The sequence below is a fragment of the Gekko japonicus genome, unplaced genomic scaffold, assembly GCF_001447785.1.
Source record: "Gekko japonicus isolate JY-2015 unplaced genomic scaffold, Gekko_japonicus_V1.1 scaffold1511, whole genome shotgun sequence".
NCBI lineage: Eukaryota > Metazoa > Chordata > Lepidosauria > Squamata > Gekkonidae > Gekko > Gekko japonicus.
The window spans coordinates 391,271-408,837 of NW_015176017.1; the positions used below are offsets into that span (position 1 = coordinate 391,271).

The 17,567-nt window shown below is 42.3% G+C and overlaps 1 protein-coding gene across 1 annotated transcript in view; it reads left to right on the forward strand.

The window, feature by feature from the left end:
- Nucleotides 1-11,864, forward strand: part of CHSY3 (chondroitin sulfate synthase 3) — a 19,269-nt gene extending 7,405 nt beyond the window's left edge. The window contains exon 3 of the mRNA XM_015426579.1: nt 11,742-11,864. Within this exon, the coding sequence (XP_015282065.1) occupies nt 11,742-11,864 (123 nt within the window). The remainder of the gene's footprint in view (nt 1-11,741) is intronic.
- Nucleotides 11,865-17,567: the final 5,703 nt, after the last annotated feature.

Genomic DNA, 17,567 nt, shown 5'->3' on the forward strand with positions numbered 1-17,567 from the left:
ATTCCCGCTTGTGATTCATCTAGGCCAGCATTTCGCATGATGTACTCTGCATATATATTAAATAAGCAAGGCGACAATATACATCCTTGTCGTACTCCTTTTCCTATGCTAAACCAATCAGTTGTTCCATATCCAGTTCTAACTGTCGCTTCTTGGCCCTTATACAGGTTTCTCAAGAGACATGTGAGGTGGTCTGGTACTCCCCTCTCTTTAAGGACCTGCCATAGTTTGTTGTGATCCACACAGTCAAAAGCTTTAGCATAGTCAATGAAGAAGAAGTAGATGTTTTTCTGGTACTCTCTTGCTTTCTCCATAATCCAGCGAATGTTGGCAATTTGATCTCTGGTTCCTCTACCTCTTCGAAACCCAGCTTGTACTTCTGGCAGTTCTCTATCCACGTACTGTTGAAGCCTAGCTTGTAGGATCTTGAGCATGACCTTGCTAGCGTGTGATATGAGTGCAATTGTGCGATAGTTTGAACATGCTTTGAAAGACACTTGGTTTAAAACTAATTCTGGTTAGAATTATACTACATACACATGTAGACATACAGGTTAACCAGAATTCATTCATCTCTCCCAACAAGCTGGGATTCTAAACCAGAGTTTAATGCAGGTTTAGAATCCCAGTTTGTGGTGTGGGGGGGACTAACTCTGTTTAACCAGTGTGCCTGCTTTCTTACACCGTGGTTCTAAAGATGATTTTAGAATTGAGTTTAAAGTAGGGTTCCTTCAGTCTGCTCTGCTTGAAAAAGGAAGGGGAGATGTGCACACATCTATCAATAAGATAGGTTGGTGCACATCCAGGGTTAATATATAAGTAAATACATCTAAGTCCATAGATAAAATGTAGGCTTAATGTGGCATATGAATGCAACGTATTAGCTCACTTTGGCTCATGATTTAAAAACTCCATTAACTTCTGCACGTTAAGGGGGTTTGTCCCTTTTCAAACAATATCCAGGGAGGTGCATGATGTTTAACATGTAAGGTTAGGTGGTCAAATCCGCACTCTGCCATGAAGTCAGCTGGATTTGGCCAGTCACTGGCAAGTGGACTTGTCTTGCAAAGCTGTTGTGAGGATAAAATGGTGGAAAACCGTGTCTGCTCCCCTGAGCTCCTTGAAGAGAGAGCCAAATAACAATGCATAAGGTAGGTTGATCCCCAACTCCTCCCTCCCTCTTTCTGAACTGCAGCCTCATGTCTAATGGTTTTTGAAACAGAGTGGAGTTTCAAAGGGAATTTACAGTATTGCAGGGCATCTCTGATATACAAAGAACCAAGAAAAACAATCCTGTAGAGGCAGCCTCAAGTGTATGATTGGACCCTCTTACCATAGCATTTATTACATCTGTAGCAGTAAAAAAAGCAGGCATCACCAGTGAACTGTGGTAAATTTTAAACAGACATTGAATTGTTACAGAATTAATGTAACTTGGTGTAGAAAAGCTCTGCATATATTTACTATTTGGAAACACATTTGTGCTAATGAACTATATGGTATGTGATAGGTGTGTAATACTAGAAACATAAGCATTGTTATAGAAATGACTGATATTTTCATAAGTGTTTTAAGGTGATGAGGTAAAGTTTGAGCAAACATCACAAAAAAAACCCCCCCCCCCCCCCGCTCTGGGAGAACAGCACAGTGGTTGCATGACTGCTTCATTCCAGACTTGCTTCCCAGGCTTCCCACTCCAAACTACACTGTCAGCCTACCTTTCAGTTTTGTAGCGATAAGATGAATCTGTGCTGTGATGATATAATTGTATAACTGTGAGTAAAATCCTCACCTCAGAATGGTTGTGAAAATCAGTCCCAAGCCTGCAGTTGTTAATGTACTTTTCAGGCATTTTTTAAAAAAATTGTGGAAAACCAATGTGTTTAGGACTGAAAGCTAACCTCCCATTGTTTTTCAAGTAAGTGACATTCCTAGATTTTGCAAAGTGTTCATTAATAGCATTAAGGGTTATAATTGTTACTAGGAATATAATCCTAATCATTGTTGCTGGTGGTTTAATAGTAAAATATGCTTGCCCTAATGTCACTGTCTCATTAAGCAGGAAAATCAATTTAAATAGGCCAATGAAAGAGGTTATGCGCCATTAAAGAAAAATGCAGAAGAATAATTGGATTTATACATTATACATCAAGCTTTGACTGAAGGCACTATGTTATCTTGAAAAGAATATTTTGTATATGAAAAGTAAGAGATTATATCTTTGTTTTAATTATCTTAATTCACTAAAAGTTAATAAAACAGAGAAGAATGTATTAAAATGTAATACAGGAAAAAACTCCTTTATAATAATGGTTGTGAAACCTCTTAATTGGGGTTCTGTCACTTGGGACAACAATGCTAATTTTAGTTACTTACCCTACATTCTACTTTACTGTGGAAGGCTGCTATGCGGTGCACTAACAAGGGATCGATTGTGAGCATTACAAAGCAAGTAATGAATTACACCTTGATTCTAAAAACTTACTTGTAAGTAAAGTGAGTGACTTGGATTCAGTGGTAGTAGAAACATGAGCATTTAAAAATTGTTTTAGACTTCAAATTTGTTACAAGCATGCTCTAAAGCTGTTCCATTTTCCTCAGTGAACTCACTGAGGCTAATTTAGAACAAGCATTTTCAGTTATTTACCAGTCATCTTAAAAATGAAATGCTTTGAAAAGAAGCCCTGATAACATTTTAATTACCTGGTCTTCCTTTCAGATAAATAGATTATATAAAGCCTTTAGTAATTTTCTGGGTAAATTGCATCGTAAGGCATGATGATCTTGCCCTCTTCCCTCCCTCACATGCAGGATTTTCCCTTCTGTTTTCTTGCTTAGCAGCTCCTTTCTCTATTTTCTTCTCATTCATTTGTTTATGGTTGTCCTGTCTGTCTGTCTCTCTGTCTGTCTTTCCATCTTATCTATCTATTGAACAGATAATAAAACTGAGGTAACTTTGTATTCATGCGAACACCAAATAATATGTTGCCAACAAGTGTTTCTGCTACTGAACAAGGTCTTTAAAACTTTGACGACAGCAGCTTTCTTTTTTGTTTCTGCTTAAACACTCAAGCATACGTTTCTGAGTTTCTGAGGTTCACCGACACGTAAAGTTTAGAAGGCAGGAACATACAACCAAGTTCCCAAAATCCTTCTTTATACACAAAACAGGAATCAATCCTCTTTTCTAGAAGCTGTTTCCCTTTTTCTGGGCAGGGATAACTTCTCTATTAGAAACTATTTACTTCTTTTGGCTTGATTGAAGATCCTCCTCGATCCACTCATTTTCTTAGCCTCTTTGCCAGTCCACAGTCAGTGCCTAACTGTCTCTTCTTCAACTGTCAGTTCTCAACTGTCATTCTTTAACTGTCTCAACAGAATTTTGTTTGAACAGCCTGTCACTTAAAGGTTCTCAGACTCTGTTAGGCATTAACCCTCAATGGTCCATCACATAAAGACACTCCTAAGCGGAGTGGATTGTAAGGCTATTGTTCTGTAAATACTAATTGTTCATTTTGGCTTTGGTGTGAGGAGGTCCAGAGAGTCAAAGAACAAAGATTTGATTGGGGCGCAGGTGTGTCACAGCTTTCCCATGGGGAGCTAGTGGCAATCATTGGGAGATACATTTGATTGCTCCTAGGGCTGGTAGATAACAAAGGCCCCGGTCACAAGGGCCGGAAAATGCGGGGGGGGGGGGAAGCGTGGCTGTTTGCCCCGGAACAAAGTAATGCGCGGCAACCTGATCAGACGTCCTGTCGAGGTCCCATGGTTAGGTGTTAGGTGCCAATCAGACGGCTAGTCTGCAGCGTGGCAAAGAAGCAGCACGGCGCGCTCACACTGGCAATCGTGCTGCACTGCTTCTGTGGCAAACGAAATTTTTTGTTTGTCTCACCAAAGTTTGTGCATGTGCATGATCATTTGTGCGCATCCTGTGGGGACTTAAAAAAAAAACGGTTTGCAAGGGGACATGGGCGGGCACTGGATGCCACAGGATTCCAGTGGAAACGCAATCAGACGCCCGCCCTTGCACCACGTTTTCCGGAAACCAGTACATCGTAAGTACTAGTTTTTTACTCCGCATCTTTGGCGGGAAGCCATGGGTTAGCCACAGGAGCACTACGCTTCCCAGATGTTGCGGTGTGATCGCGCCCGGAAAATCCGCCTATCATCCGTATCTTTAGCGTGGCAAATGCTCCGTGTGAACAGGGCCAAAGAATAGCTTTTGAAGTCCTCACAGTGTTCCTTAAGCCCCTTTCCCTAGACATTTACCCTCTCTTGTGCTGATTTGTGCCTCTCTTGCTCTTTGTACCTCTGATTTTTGTTTCATTTCCCCCACTTTCACATTGGCTCGTTATAATCCTAGGAATAAATTATATTGTTATGTAGGCAACCAGATATGTCTATGTGATGATGTCACTGGCTTCAAAAGATGCAAATTCTGAATGGGAGAAGTTTGTGAGTATGTGTCTTGGATGAAATATGCTGCATTTGGTTCTATCTTATCCAGCACTTGATTTGCAACAGTGGCCAGCCAGGCACTTCTGGGAACCTTTCAAGCAGGAAATAATGACAAAAGCATTCTTCTTGCTTAATTCCTGCATCCTCGTGTTCGGTAGAATGCATGATATGTGTGGGATATGTGAGCTCTGTCTAAGTGCATGTAGGAATTTCTCAGTATTTGGTATATCTGATTTTATTCTTCCTTTGAATGGACAAACCTGCAGTGTGCAGGGAGTTGGACTAGATGACCCTGGAGGCCCCTTCCAACTCTATGATTCTGTGAACCTCGATTTGCAAAACAGAATCAGAAACCATGGTTTAGAATGATTTTATAAACATGCCTTATACCAACTTTGGTTTGGTGTGATTTGGGATGTATGAGGGCCAATAAACTGAAGCTTAATCCTGACAAGAGCGCTCCTGGCTTTGAAGTGTCACCTGTTCTTTATGGGGTTGAGCTCCTTCTAAAATAGCAGATTTGCAGTCTGGGGGTGTTGCTGGAACAGGGCCATCTGTTGCTAGTGGCCAGCAGTGCTTTTCACCAACTTTGGGAGCCAGAGGTGGCTTTTCCTGAGTTGGAAAGTCCTTAGCACTGTGGTACCTGTGTTGGCAACATCTAGATTATATTCCTGCAGTACTCTCTACATGAGGCTGCCCTTGATGAGTGACGAGAAACTACAGTTGGTACAGAATGCTGCAGCAAGAACACTGTCTGAAGTAGATTGTAGGGTTCATATCACTCTAGACTTGTTCCATCTGCACTGGCTTCCAGTCTGCTTCTGGGGGGGTCTTTAAAGCCCCATATGGCCTGGAATCTGCATGCCTTAAGGACCGCCTACTCCCATATGAACCTCCCCAACCATTATGATCATCTTTGGGGACTACTTGTGGTAGCTCCATCATTTGGGGCTAGACAAGTGCAATCCAAGAAAGGGGCATCTTGGTTGTGGTGCCAAAATTATGGAATTTCCTCCCTTGGGAAAGTTATCTCTCCCTCTCAACGCACACACACACACACACACGAGAGTTCATATATGTGTATTTTTTAAAAGTTTATTTTTAACATCTTTTTAATTGTTTGCTGCCTTGAAGGCCCTAATTGGGTAGAAAGATGGCATACAAATGCTTCAAGTAAATAATCTCTGTGGTGACAGAATTGATACAAATCTTACTGAAGAGAGCAGGAAAAAACAAAAGCAAGCAAAAAAGGATGTTTGCTCAGATATGCCTGGTCATTTTTCAGGTATATTTGGTACCAAGGTGATATTCAGGATTCTTGGGAATACCGGTATCTGGGTCTCATATAATGCTATAGATTCCACCCTCCAGAGGAGCCATTTTCTCCAGGGGAACTGGTCTCTATTATCTAGAGAGCAGCTGTAATTCCGGGTGGTCTCCAGCCACACCTGGAGGTTGGCAATCCTAGTTCCCCTGGAGGAATTGCTGCTTTGGAGGGTGGAGTTTATGGCATCATACCCTTCTTAGGTTCCACCCCTGCTCAAACCCACCCTCTCCAGGCTCCACTCTTCCAAAGCTTTCAGATTTTCCTAACCTGGAGTTGGCGAGTTGGCAACTATGTCTCCCTCTCACACAACAGCCAACCTGTATTTCTGCCCTTCTGTCTTAAGCTGTCCCTTTCCCCCCACCCTGTCATCCTCTACCTAGGGAAAACATTGCCCAATTATTTAGTGCCAGCCACTGGGCCAGGCCCACTTGCATGGTAGGGAACCCTATCCTATTCACCCCAACTTTGTCCCTCCCCCCTACTTCTCTCACTCTTTCTCCCTCCTGCCAACCCTTTTCTTATGCTCTCTCTCCTCCATGCCTGTCATATTCTCTCTTTCTGCTCCTACCTCATCACTGTTTCTTTCTGCCCCTACCCCATCATTTTATCTTTCTGCTCCCATCAGTCTCCTAGCCTCCCACTTGCTTTTCCCATGCTCCACCCCCTTACAGCAGCAGCAGTGGGAGCTAGGGTATAATGTCATAGAGTCCATTCTCCAAAGCAGACAAAGCTGAACTGATCTTTGTCATCTGGTGATGTCCAGCCCTCACCTGGAAGTTGGCAACATTAGTTCCTCTGGGGAAAATGGCTGCTTTGGAGGGTGGAGCCTATGTCATTATACCTGTATGAGGGCCCTCTCCTCAAACCCCACTCTTCCCAAGAATTTTGTAACCTGGAGTTAGCAGCCCTATCTCCTTCCCACCCAACAGCCAACCTACCGTTATCTGATCCTCTATCTTCAGCTCCCCCCCTGCAGTCTCTACCTATGAAAACTGAAGAAGTGTACTTGCACACAGAATCTTTTGCCTTGAATAAAATTTTGTTAGTCTTAAAGGTGCAACTGGGCCCAAAGTTTGTTCTGCTGTTTCAGACCAACACAGCTATCCACCTGAATGTAGAAAAACTGTGGTCTTTCTCCACAGTGAAGAAGAAGAGTTGGTTTTATATCCTGCTCTTTGCTACCCAAAGGAGTCTTAGGCCATTTCTGCACTCTCCTTTTAACCCATGTTCACTGCGGTGTCCTCCAAGCAATTCTGCACTAAAATCAAATTCAACCTTCTTTTATTCCGGTCAGCCCTGTAGCTAGGGAATTCTTTGGGAGGGGGCCTCGCGGGGCCTACCAGCTAATTAAATGGAAGTACAGTGCAGGTGGTAAGTTGGAGCACTTTGGGGGCAGCCCAGGAGGGAGGGGGCCCAGAAGAAACACAAGGGGGCTGGGCCCCGTGGGCCCCATGTTAGCTACGGGCCAGATTCCGGTGTGTCCCCCCCCCCGGTTCTGCTCTAAAATAGAATTCAACCTTCTTTTTATTTCATCCCTGCCCCCCCTTCTGCATTACGTTACCTCTCTTCAGTGCTCAGCCTGCTGTTGCCCTGGATTTTTTTGGATACTATTTTGCTGTGGATTTAAATAATCTCAGCTCAAACACTGAGAAAATCTGGAGTGGCAGGCAAATGAGGAAATGACTCAGAGTGACTTATAATCACCTTCCCTTCCTCTCCCCACAACAGACACCCTGTGAAGTAGGTGGGGCTGAGAGAGCTCTGAGAGAGCTGTGACAGACCTAAGGTCACCCAGCTGGCTTCATGTGGAGAAGTAGGAAATAAAATCTGCAGGATTTGTCACATCCTGAACACTCCTTGTTTGAACTGCTGCCTTCAGGTAGAAGATGTATGACAATTAAAACAAGGACAAACAGATTAAAAAACAGTTTTTATTCGAGAGCTATTATTGCTTTAAATGCTGCATGAAGTTGGAATTTGGGTGACATTGGTGGTTTAGGTTGCAATGTGAACCTTAAGGGAGTTATGGGATGGTTGTGAATGGTTGTGTGAGTGTATATGTGTATGGCTGTAGATCACTGAAATGATTGCACCTTTAATTTCGTTGTACTGTGTACAATGACAATAAAGTATATTATTATTATTATTATTATTATTATTATTATTATTATTATTATTATTATTATTATTATTTTGCCATTCTTAACCACTGCACCAGACTGGCTCAAAGTGGTCAGTGGGGACCAAAGCAGCTTATATTATTCTCTCCTCCACTACACCACACTGGCTTTCATAAGTGGCTGGTGTTGAACAGTAGCAAGCATCCAGGCTTAGTTGAGTCATGCAAGTCATGAGGTATCAAGTCACCCAGAGATTGCTGCCAGACCTAGGGTTGCCAATCTCCAGGCAGGACCTGGAGACCCCCCCTCCAGAATTACAACTAACTACAGTCAACAGAGATCTGTGACCCTGGAGAAAATGTCTGCTTGGAGGGTGGACTCTGTGGCATTATACTATGCTGAGGCCTTTCCCCTCTTCTCCCCTCCCCAAACCCTGCTCTCCTTAGACTTCACCACAAAATATCCAGGAATTCCCCAACCGGGAGCTGGCAACCCTAGCCAGTCCTGGCCCTAATGAATCCTCCATCAAAGGCCAAAATATGCCTGGAAATGGCCCACCCTCTGCTTTTACTCACAGAAACTGAAGCCTGGAATGCTGTTGTTGCCTACTAACAGCCAATGAGGATATCCATTTTTTAAATCTACGGGCAGTGTATTTTTTTTGCTTAGATTTCACATTTTCCTGCAGGTTTGTTGAAAGTTCTGTCTTGCCTGTTCACAACTTCAGTCACCAGATTTAGGTATCCAAATATTAGCTGGCAAGATTAGGGCCCTGTTCACACGAAGGATTTGCCGTGGGAGAGCGATGATTGCATGGCGGATTATCCGGGCGCGATCACACCACAACATCTAGGAACTGGAGCGTACCCGTGGCAAACCCATGGTGTACCGCCGAAAATGCGCGATAAAAAACTACCTGCTCGAAGGTACTAGCAACCAGTTTGCCACGGGCTGCCTCCAGAGTCCCTGGGTGTGATCGCGCCGGCCATGGCTTTTCCCTCCGGCCCCTCGTTGATGCACAGGCGCAGAGGGAAGGACCGTGGTGTGCCACCGACGTGTGGGATCGCATTATGGCGGCTCTAATTGTGGTGGCGCAAAAAGCCCCTCCCCCCCCCGTGTTATCCGGCTCGTGTGACCGGGGCCAATGAATTATTACCTAGAGGGTCTGTTCAATTGGCTTACAAGAACACATCCTGCTTTATTTTGTGTATGATAGTTTTTATAATGTGATGAACATGGTTTCTGAGCATTTCATTCAAAACAACTTATTTATTAACAAAGCAAATTACAGCACTGTGAGTTCTAGCAGTGAACTTGGCATAAGAACCTAAAGCCTATGCTTGATGTGCAGTCTGCCTGGCTAGCTTCTCCCACTAGAGCAGGAATATATTATGGTGATAATACTTGCTCTAGGGATTGTTTCTGATTGTGTCATATATAGAAACAACAAGAAGTGAAGCTAGGCCTTGTTCTGTTCTCTGTGATGGAAAACAGTTGTATTTCATCACTGAGAAATATGAGTGTTACATCCTGAGTTTAATGTAGGATTAGAAAACAGTGGGTATATTTCAAATATGTTAATATACTTTTAAAACAAAAGTTGTTATTATTGCCTTAGATGTATTTAATCAAATTTAAACCTTGGCTGTGTCTGACTGCACTTCTTTGATCTGCCGGAGAAGAGGAGGAAGGGACAGCGTGTCCAGGTACAACCTGATGTTTCCACTCCTATGGAAGGTTGTACAGATGCTGCAGTAGTGCATTTTATTTATGCCTTTCTCTTGTACTGAGGAGGTTAGAGTGATGTACATGGAGTTCCCAGGCAGTCTTGTCTCTGGGAATTTGCCAGGCCTAGATCTGTGCAGCTTTTATGCAGTAGCTTATAGTTTAGTTTAATTTGTTTTTAATTCCTTGGAGTCTTAACATGTTTGTTCCTTGGTGGTGGGAAGAGATCGTAATAGGACATCAGTTTTATATGAATAGTACAATCCTAATGATGTTTACTAGAAATGAGGTCAACTAAATTTAATACAGTTTACTTCAAAGTAAGTAAGTGTATTTCGGATTGTAGCTTTAGTTGTCTTCCCTGCTTCATAAAATGAAATAAAGTAAAAATGTAAAAAAATGTAGTAGTAGTAAAAATGGCATGAATTAATAGAAATCTTCAGTGATGTCACAGAGACAGTGTATGGGTACATTTTGTCCAGTCTGGGCTGCATAACATTTTAGCTAGGATAACATTACTTTTGTGGGAAGTAGCTGTGTGAGGGCTTTATCATACTTGGCAAGCAGCATCTCAGGCTGCTGTTTCAAAATTTGTGATGCAGGGATCTAACTGCAACGATTGTAGTGTGGCTACATTGGTTTATGGCTTAATGCTCAGAATGAAGACAGTATGTTGTCATTCTAGTGGATTAGATATTTATTTATTTTTATTTATTTCATTAGATTTATAGGCCCCCCCCCCATTTGTGGGTTCAGGGCAGGTAACAGCACATATATCTCTGCAATTATTGCAGATTTACAATATTAAAAACATATTACAAATACTCAATTAAAAGTCCATAAAATCATCATCCGTATCATTAAAAACATCTGCCTTTAACAGCAACGTTCCTCAATGGCAAATAATGTGGTCCCAGTCTGGCTTTCAGGATTTGCGGTCACTGAGGCTGGGGAGGCTTAAACAGGTGGATGCCCGCTGCCTCAACTAAAGGCCTGGCAGAAGAGCTCCATTTTGCAGGCCCTGCAGAACTGTAAGAGGTCCCTCAGGGCCCTGATCTCATGGTAGCTCATTCCACCAGGCAGGGTAGCTCATTCCATCAGGCAAGAATATGTAGCTGTAGAATTGGAATAGTCTATGGTGTATCTTTTGTAGTACCACAATCCCATTGTCACACTTCCTTTGTCTTGTCTGTCTTAGTCCTTTTAAAATTTAATATACCTCAGTCTCTTGGGTCCAAACTACCTGATACTTTTCTCCACAAGTTGAGTTGGGATGCTTCTGACCTGACTCACTTTCCCCACTTCTGCACAGCAGCTGCAGATAATTTATTTTCCAGACGACCTCAAGGCCTGATTTGCATAGAAACCATGGCATGGAGAGTTGTGGGGTGGCAGCCTCCCCCAAGTCATTTTCCTAACCCAAAATGGCACCAGGGAGTCTTTTTGCCCTACTGTGAGACTGCAGATGCAGTATTCAGTGTGTGTTCAGCCCTGCAATGGGGTAAAAAAAAAAGTTCCCTGCACTTGCCATGAGGCTGTATCAAATGCAAGTCAGGTTGAAAGAACCTTGACCTGATTTATGGAAAAAAATGTCATGTAGTTCAGGTCTTAATTGATTGCTCTTGACTTGAAAGAAATGAAGTATATATAGAAATATATAGATATGCTGTTTATGTATAATAGATATTTTTAAAACAATAATGGGATTAATTACTGTATCTTAGTATGTATGGAAATATTGTTCTATCGTATTACCTTGATGAACATTGAGTTCAAAATATGGTAGGCAGTTTTCTGTTAATAAACAGAATAGTCATGGATATTATCTTATAGTCATAGTTAATAGCCATGGATGTTTTCTTACTGATTTTTTTCATGCTTTAGAATAGCTGCTTCAGTTATGGTTTGGTAAAGAGGTGGAGAGAGTATAATTATTCTGAACAAATAAATTAGATTTAATAATGCCATGTTTGTTCTTTTAGTCTTTGGCCTGTTTCCATGCTCTGCTTCTGACTCTTCTGGAATGGCAGTCAATATTGATGTGCTGAAATACTGGCTTGAATCCCATGGTAAATTTTCTCTGGTGGAAGGAATTTCTCTCACTGTAACAGAACATCCTCAGCCCTTTCCTTCTTGCTGCAGCCCATATTGATCTGTGTAATGCCGCTTCTGGGGGCATGAGGGAGAAGTCAGTGAAACCTGCCTCTGTTCCATTTGCGGAAATCTTCCACTAGATAGAACCGTGGCTTGTACTAAATCGTGGTTTGTGCTGGTGGGGGAAAAAACCCACCATTAAGAGCAGCTGGTATGTATTAATTATATAAGCCTTTAGGCACTGAGATCATTCCCCTAAGCTGTATCACCACTTAGGGCCCTGAGGACTGTGTCTGCTTGAGCATTTTTGATGGCTGTTTCCGTGTTACAGAATGTCCCTCTGAGAGAGGTGAGAGGGACACCCACTCTTTTGAGGAGTTGTTTAGGTGACCATTTGATAGCCTTTGGTTATGCCAGTGAAACGGGCACTCCCATCAGACAATTGCCCTTATGAGGTCTCAGATTTTCCCTCCAACCGCCCTATGAATTTTCAGTTCCCCATCTGATAACTAGGTAGCCTTTAGGTAGCGTGTCACTCTTCTTATGTGGTAAATAAACGTTTATTATAATGTTGTTGTCCCACCTTATTACCTTTTGATACTTTGTTGGCTTACACCCCAAATAAGGAACTGTGATTGAGGAGGTCTGTACCTCTATACATTCTCCCTCAGAAATAGACACCTAGGCTCACTGAAAGTTGAAATAAAAATCAGATTTATTTGAATAAATAGGCATTGGATGGAAATTATATTTACAAGTGAGCTTTGGTTAGGATTGGTAGACAGAGTTTTAAAAATATATATACAAAACTGCTCCTAGACAACACTAGAGATATTTGGAGAATTATTTTCCCTGTTTTATTTATTTATTTATTTATTTCAGCTTCTATACCGCTCAGACCCGAAGGTCTCAGAGCGGTTTACAGTTGTGCTACAAGCGTAGATAGGTCCACATTTTGTCGAGTGGTGGGGATGCCTACCAGCACCCTGGGTTCGTTGTTCTTGGCTCTCCTCCGCGGTCCACTGGGTCGGCGTGCATTCAAGGTTAGTCCTTCCCCGGCGTTGATCTTTTCCCCGGCGCACGGCCTGCGGCGGCCTGGCTCAGCTCTGTCCGTGTCCGGCTCCGCTGCGCCGCTCACGCTGCCGTGCGCTTCTCCGTTGCTCCGCCTCCTCTGTCGACGGGCGCCGGGTACTGGGTGCAGTTGTCTCCATCGGCCACCAGGGATCGCCGCATCGCGCCGCCACACCACTGTTGCCGCTGCCATTGCCGCCACCATTGCTGGTACCGCCGCCAAACTCCACCACGTCCCCGCAAGAAGGAGGGTGCCCCCTACCCTACTAAGGGTAGGTACCCATTTATCTACTTGTATTTATTTAACTTTCGAACCGCTAGGTGGGTGGGAGCTAGGACTAGGGCCGGGTGCTCACCCCGGCCGCGGTGGGTCTCGAACAGCCATAGGGCTGTTCGCTATGATGTTACCTGCAAGTGTTGTTATTGCTTGCGCCACCGCTCCCTTTTACTTTGTTTTGATGTTTTTAGAGCTATTTCACTGCTTTAACAGGGTTACAGATATTACTAGAGTGCCTACTTTTGAACTTGTCACTGGATGGTCACACAAACTTGAGATTTTATTAAGCTTTAACCCTATGTTTATAGACCAGGGGTTTTCCTATCTGCCCCCTCTTCCTCTATCCAGATTGTTATTCTCTTCTATGTAAGAGCAATAACCTCTTTTGACTTGCTTGAGGGACCTCTGTGCCTCCTCAAACTTTGGTCAGATCCCTATCTTCCAGAAGAACAGTCTCTGTAAACTGGTTAATCAGCTTCCATACTGAGAATGTCTACTTCTCCACTCAAGTAGTGTTTCTGTAATTTCACACAAGGAGATTTCTCTCCACTCCTTGACTAGGTGAGGTCCTGACACTTCTTTGCCAGACGCGCTGTCTTCACCCTAAGTCTGTTATTTGCAGTGACCACAACACACTTGCTCTGTTCCAGACAGGGCTTATCAGACCCTTTTTCTCTTTGTAGTCTTTCACTAGCAGTTTTCAGTTAACTCTCTTGTCTAGCTCCACTCCCAACTCCAACTGAGCCACTCCAACCGACTAACTCCTTCCCACTTGAATTTTTAAACAGCTCAGTGTTCACCGTAAGCTGCATTCAACCAATCAGAATGAGCTCTGTGAGCTGTCAGTCATTTTTCAGCTAGCTCATCCTTTCTCCAGCAGCATTGCCCAAAAGCCCGCAGCTGCTTGCCGTCTTCACAAATATATATTCTGGTTTCTATGCTCTTGATATTCTTTTTATTCTAATGTAGTTGGTTGCTAGTGTGAATCCAACAAGTATTGGAGAAAAGCAGAATATAAATATATTTCAAGTAAATAAATAAAATTAGCTGTATGTTCATCACTCTAGTCATTACATATAGTGATTTCCAGAGGGAAAGAAATGCCTTTTACTATGGTTCAAAATTCAGATATTGCAGCAACTTATAGTTAAGCTTCCTTAATGATGGTGTAACATGATGTCTGATTTGATTACAAGATGTCTGTAGCTTTTGAAGAAGTAGTAAAACTTTGCTCTGACACTCATAGGTTTATTTCTTTGCCTCTGTGAATGTTTTAAATGCATTCAAGTTTTCATTTCACCATGTTGTGTGAGGCTAAAGACATGATACTTTCACAAATTTAGGGTTATTATCAAGACAGTGAAACCTATATTTCTGATCTGACAGTATATTCACTGAGTAAGAAGCCGCAGAAAAGGTATAATGACACTGCAGGAAAGTGGTGCTGAGACTAAGTAATGTTATCAGAGATTTATAATCATCATGCCCTAGACAACAATTGTATTGTATTGTATTGATAAATGTTTTGCACTGCTTCTTTGTCCATGATGTAGCCCAAAATCAGAAAGTTCATAAACAGCTATATGTTTGCATTGAACTGTACATGACAATAGTTCAGGCCAGAGCTGCAATGCAATACAATATCTCAGTGTGGAATACAATAGAACAGGTAAGTTGTGGGGCTTAATGAAATATACCTGTAATTCTGAAAGCAATGTTAATTGAATCAAGAAATCAAAATGTGCTGTTATCTTATCAGAAAAAGTCACCAAAATGTGATCTCTAAACAATATACCTAATTCTCAAAGAGGCGAAATCTATGGCTACTTATATCTGAAGACTGAAGCCATGGACAGACAAGACAGATCTTTCCCCAAACCTGAGAAAACCCCCAGGTGTGCAGAAAAATCTGAAATGTGTATATGGGGGCTGATGGTGAGAAGGAAAGAAGGGAGCAGGAAAAGGGGAGAAGCTATGGGAGCTTTCAGAGAAGGGAAAGAAGGAATAGTGGGGGAGAGGAAAATGAGATGCCTCTGCAAGACTTTGCAGGTGCTCTGCTTCTTTGTTCTAAATATAAGACAAACTGGCAAGAATCTAGTTCAATCCCAGAAGAAATATGTGATATAAAATTATGACCCCTCTGCTTTGAGGCATTCTAGGTCTAAATAACCAGTGGTTCACTGTGATATGAAATCTTGTAAATCATAAAATTGCTTAAGTGTTGGATTTAAATAACATAATTTGAAAAGTGTGTGTTGTTGAAGAGGGAGAAGGTCAGTTCTGTAAAAAATGAATTACATTACTATAGATTGGTACCTTTGGATTTTAAGTCTGAGATATGGTATTTGAAAGCTAAAATAATTAGTGCAGATGGTTGTTACAGATCACTAGTCCTGGAGCATAGCTAGGATTTTATAATCTCCAACTATAATTTCCCCTCTCCCATTAGACGCAAAGAGGAATGTGCTGGTGTATGCCAGCTTGTCAGTTTGTTAGGTTCTCTTCTGGTGATTGGAACATTTGGTTCGTATTTGAACATGCTTGTTTTTACTTTTATATCTAAAGTCACTCTTAGATTCCCATCTTTTTAGTAATAAAAGCTAAAAGGTATCCAATTATAGCACTGGGAGGATTTTCCTTGTGGCCAGAATGAATGCCTAGGACTGTCAAGTGAACTAGCACAAATTACTGTGTTGGGCTCTTTCAAATGTTTGCATTCAGTCCTCCTGTGCAATAGGATCTATGTAGTTTTCAGTTACAGTTAGATAAAAAGTATTTTAGAATGTGTGCTTAAGAGTATTTGCATACTGTCATTTGGATGATACATCCATAGCAAACTCAGAAGGAGTTATCAAGTCCACACTTTCATTGGATCTAATAGGTTTTCAGGTGGCATTGGGGGATTTTCCTGTGGATATGGTTGGTGCTCCTGTCAATAGGGATGGGCACAAACCTAAAAATGCTGGTTTGGTTTGTGCCAAACTGAACCAAAAATGCCTTGAACTGAACTGGCCTGTTCGGGTCCCCCTTTCTCCGGGCGTAGCAAGCTGCAGCCAGGAGAAAGGAGGGGATTGCCCAGGAAGAGTTAAATGACTGGCAGCTTCTCACACTTTGAAGCGGGGGGAGGGGGGAGCGAAACTGACAGGTTCAGTGGCTTGCAGACATTTAAACCTAACAGCTGATGGGTGGACATGCCCCATTGTTAGGCTGAAATGGCTGCGAGCCATTTAAACCTAACAGGTGAGCTGTGGAGCAGTTATAGGTCCAAGGGGGGCAAGCCATGGGGGGCTAGTTTGTTGAATTTCAACTTGTTTGAATAAAGGACCTTGCGACCTCCTGGTTGCTTTTTAAATTAAAGTTGGATGACGTGACAGTTATCCTTTCCTCTATTTACATTCCTCCATCCACTCCTAGTATAATGATTCAGAGATGGGACCACTTGGGGAAAATTGTTGATGACTTGCAGGCTCATTTTCTGGGGGCCTTCTTAGTACTAGTGGGTTGATTTAATGCAACGATTGGCAGTGATTATTATACACTTTCCTGTAAACTATTAGGCCCTGATAATGATGAATTTCTGAGTCCTGCTTGGCATAATAGGAAATCTAAGGACAATGTAGTAAATAGAGGTGGTTTGGAGCTGGCTAAATTACATGGGAAGTGATCATCTCCCAGTCTCCTTTACTGTAGTTTTATCTTTAGAGCATTACCCTATTCCACCACACAGCTTCCCTCTTTCTCAGAATCAAAATAAAGTTTGTAGATGATAGCTGGAGCACCAACTTTAGTGACAAGGCTTGAACCATAATGGGTTTAATGACTGCTGCTACCCACCAAAATTAGTTGAGATTGGGGTGCCTATTTTTCTCTACGCAGATGATGCTGTGATCTGGTCCTGAACTAGGGTTGGGGTGCAAAGGGCCTTGCAATCTTTTTCTAATTATTGCTTTCGAGAAAGCCTGGTGATTAACTATTTGAAACCTAAGATCTTAGCTTTCACCAAGACCATAAAATGGAACACGTCTCTCAGGTCTAATATTGAGCAAGTCAAGACTTTCTCGTATTTGGGGATTTTGTTTTCAGCAGATCTGTCTTGGACCCCCCCAACTTAGAAAAGCACTTAATGAAGCTAAACCATGCACAAGCGCCATAAATAGGTTCTTCCATAATAAGGGATGGATATATTTGAGGAGCGGTGCAAGGTTTTAATTTGAAAGTGGATCCCTCATCAGCTATTAGGATTAAAGCTATCATAACATTGATCAACCCTTAGTCCAATTTCTAAGGAAAATACTGAATATTCCGTGCTGTGTGTCGAGCGTATTGCTGGCAGAATTCAGACAGATATCCTTGGAAGCCAGAGCATTGCTTTATGCCTTTAAACTAAGATTAAAACAGCTGTTTGCTGAAGATGGTTTGTTAGCCGGTTTAAATTGAGATTCCCACAAATCAACTTGGATGAAAGCCCTGGATGAGAAACTGATGATAGTTGAAA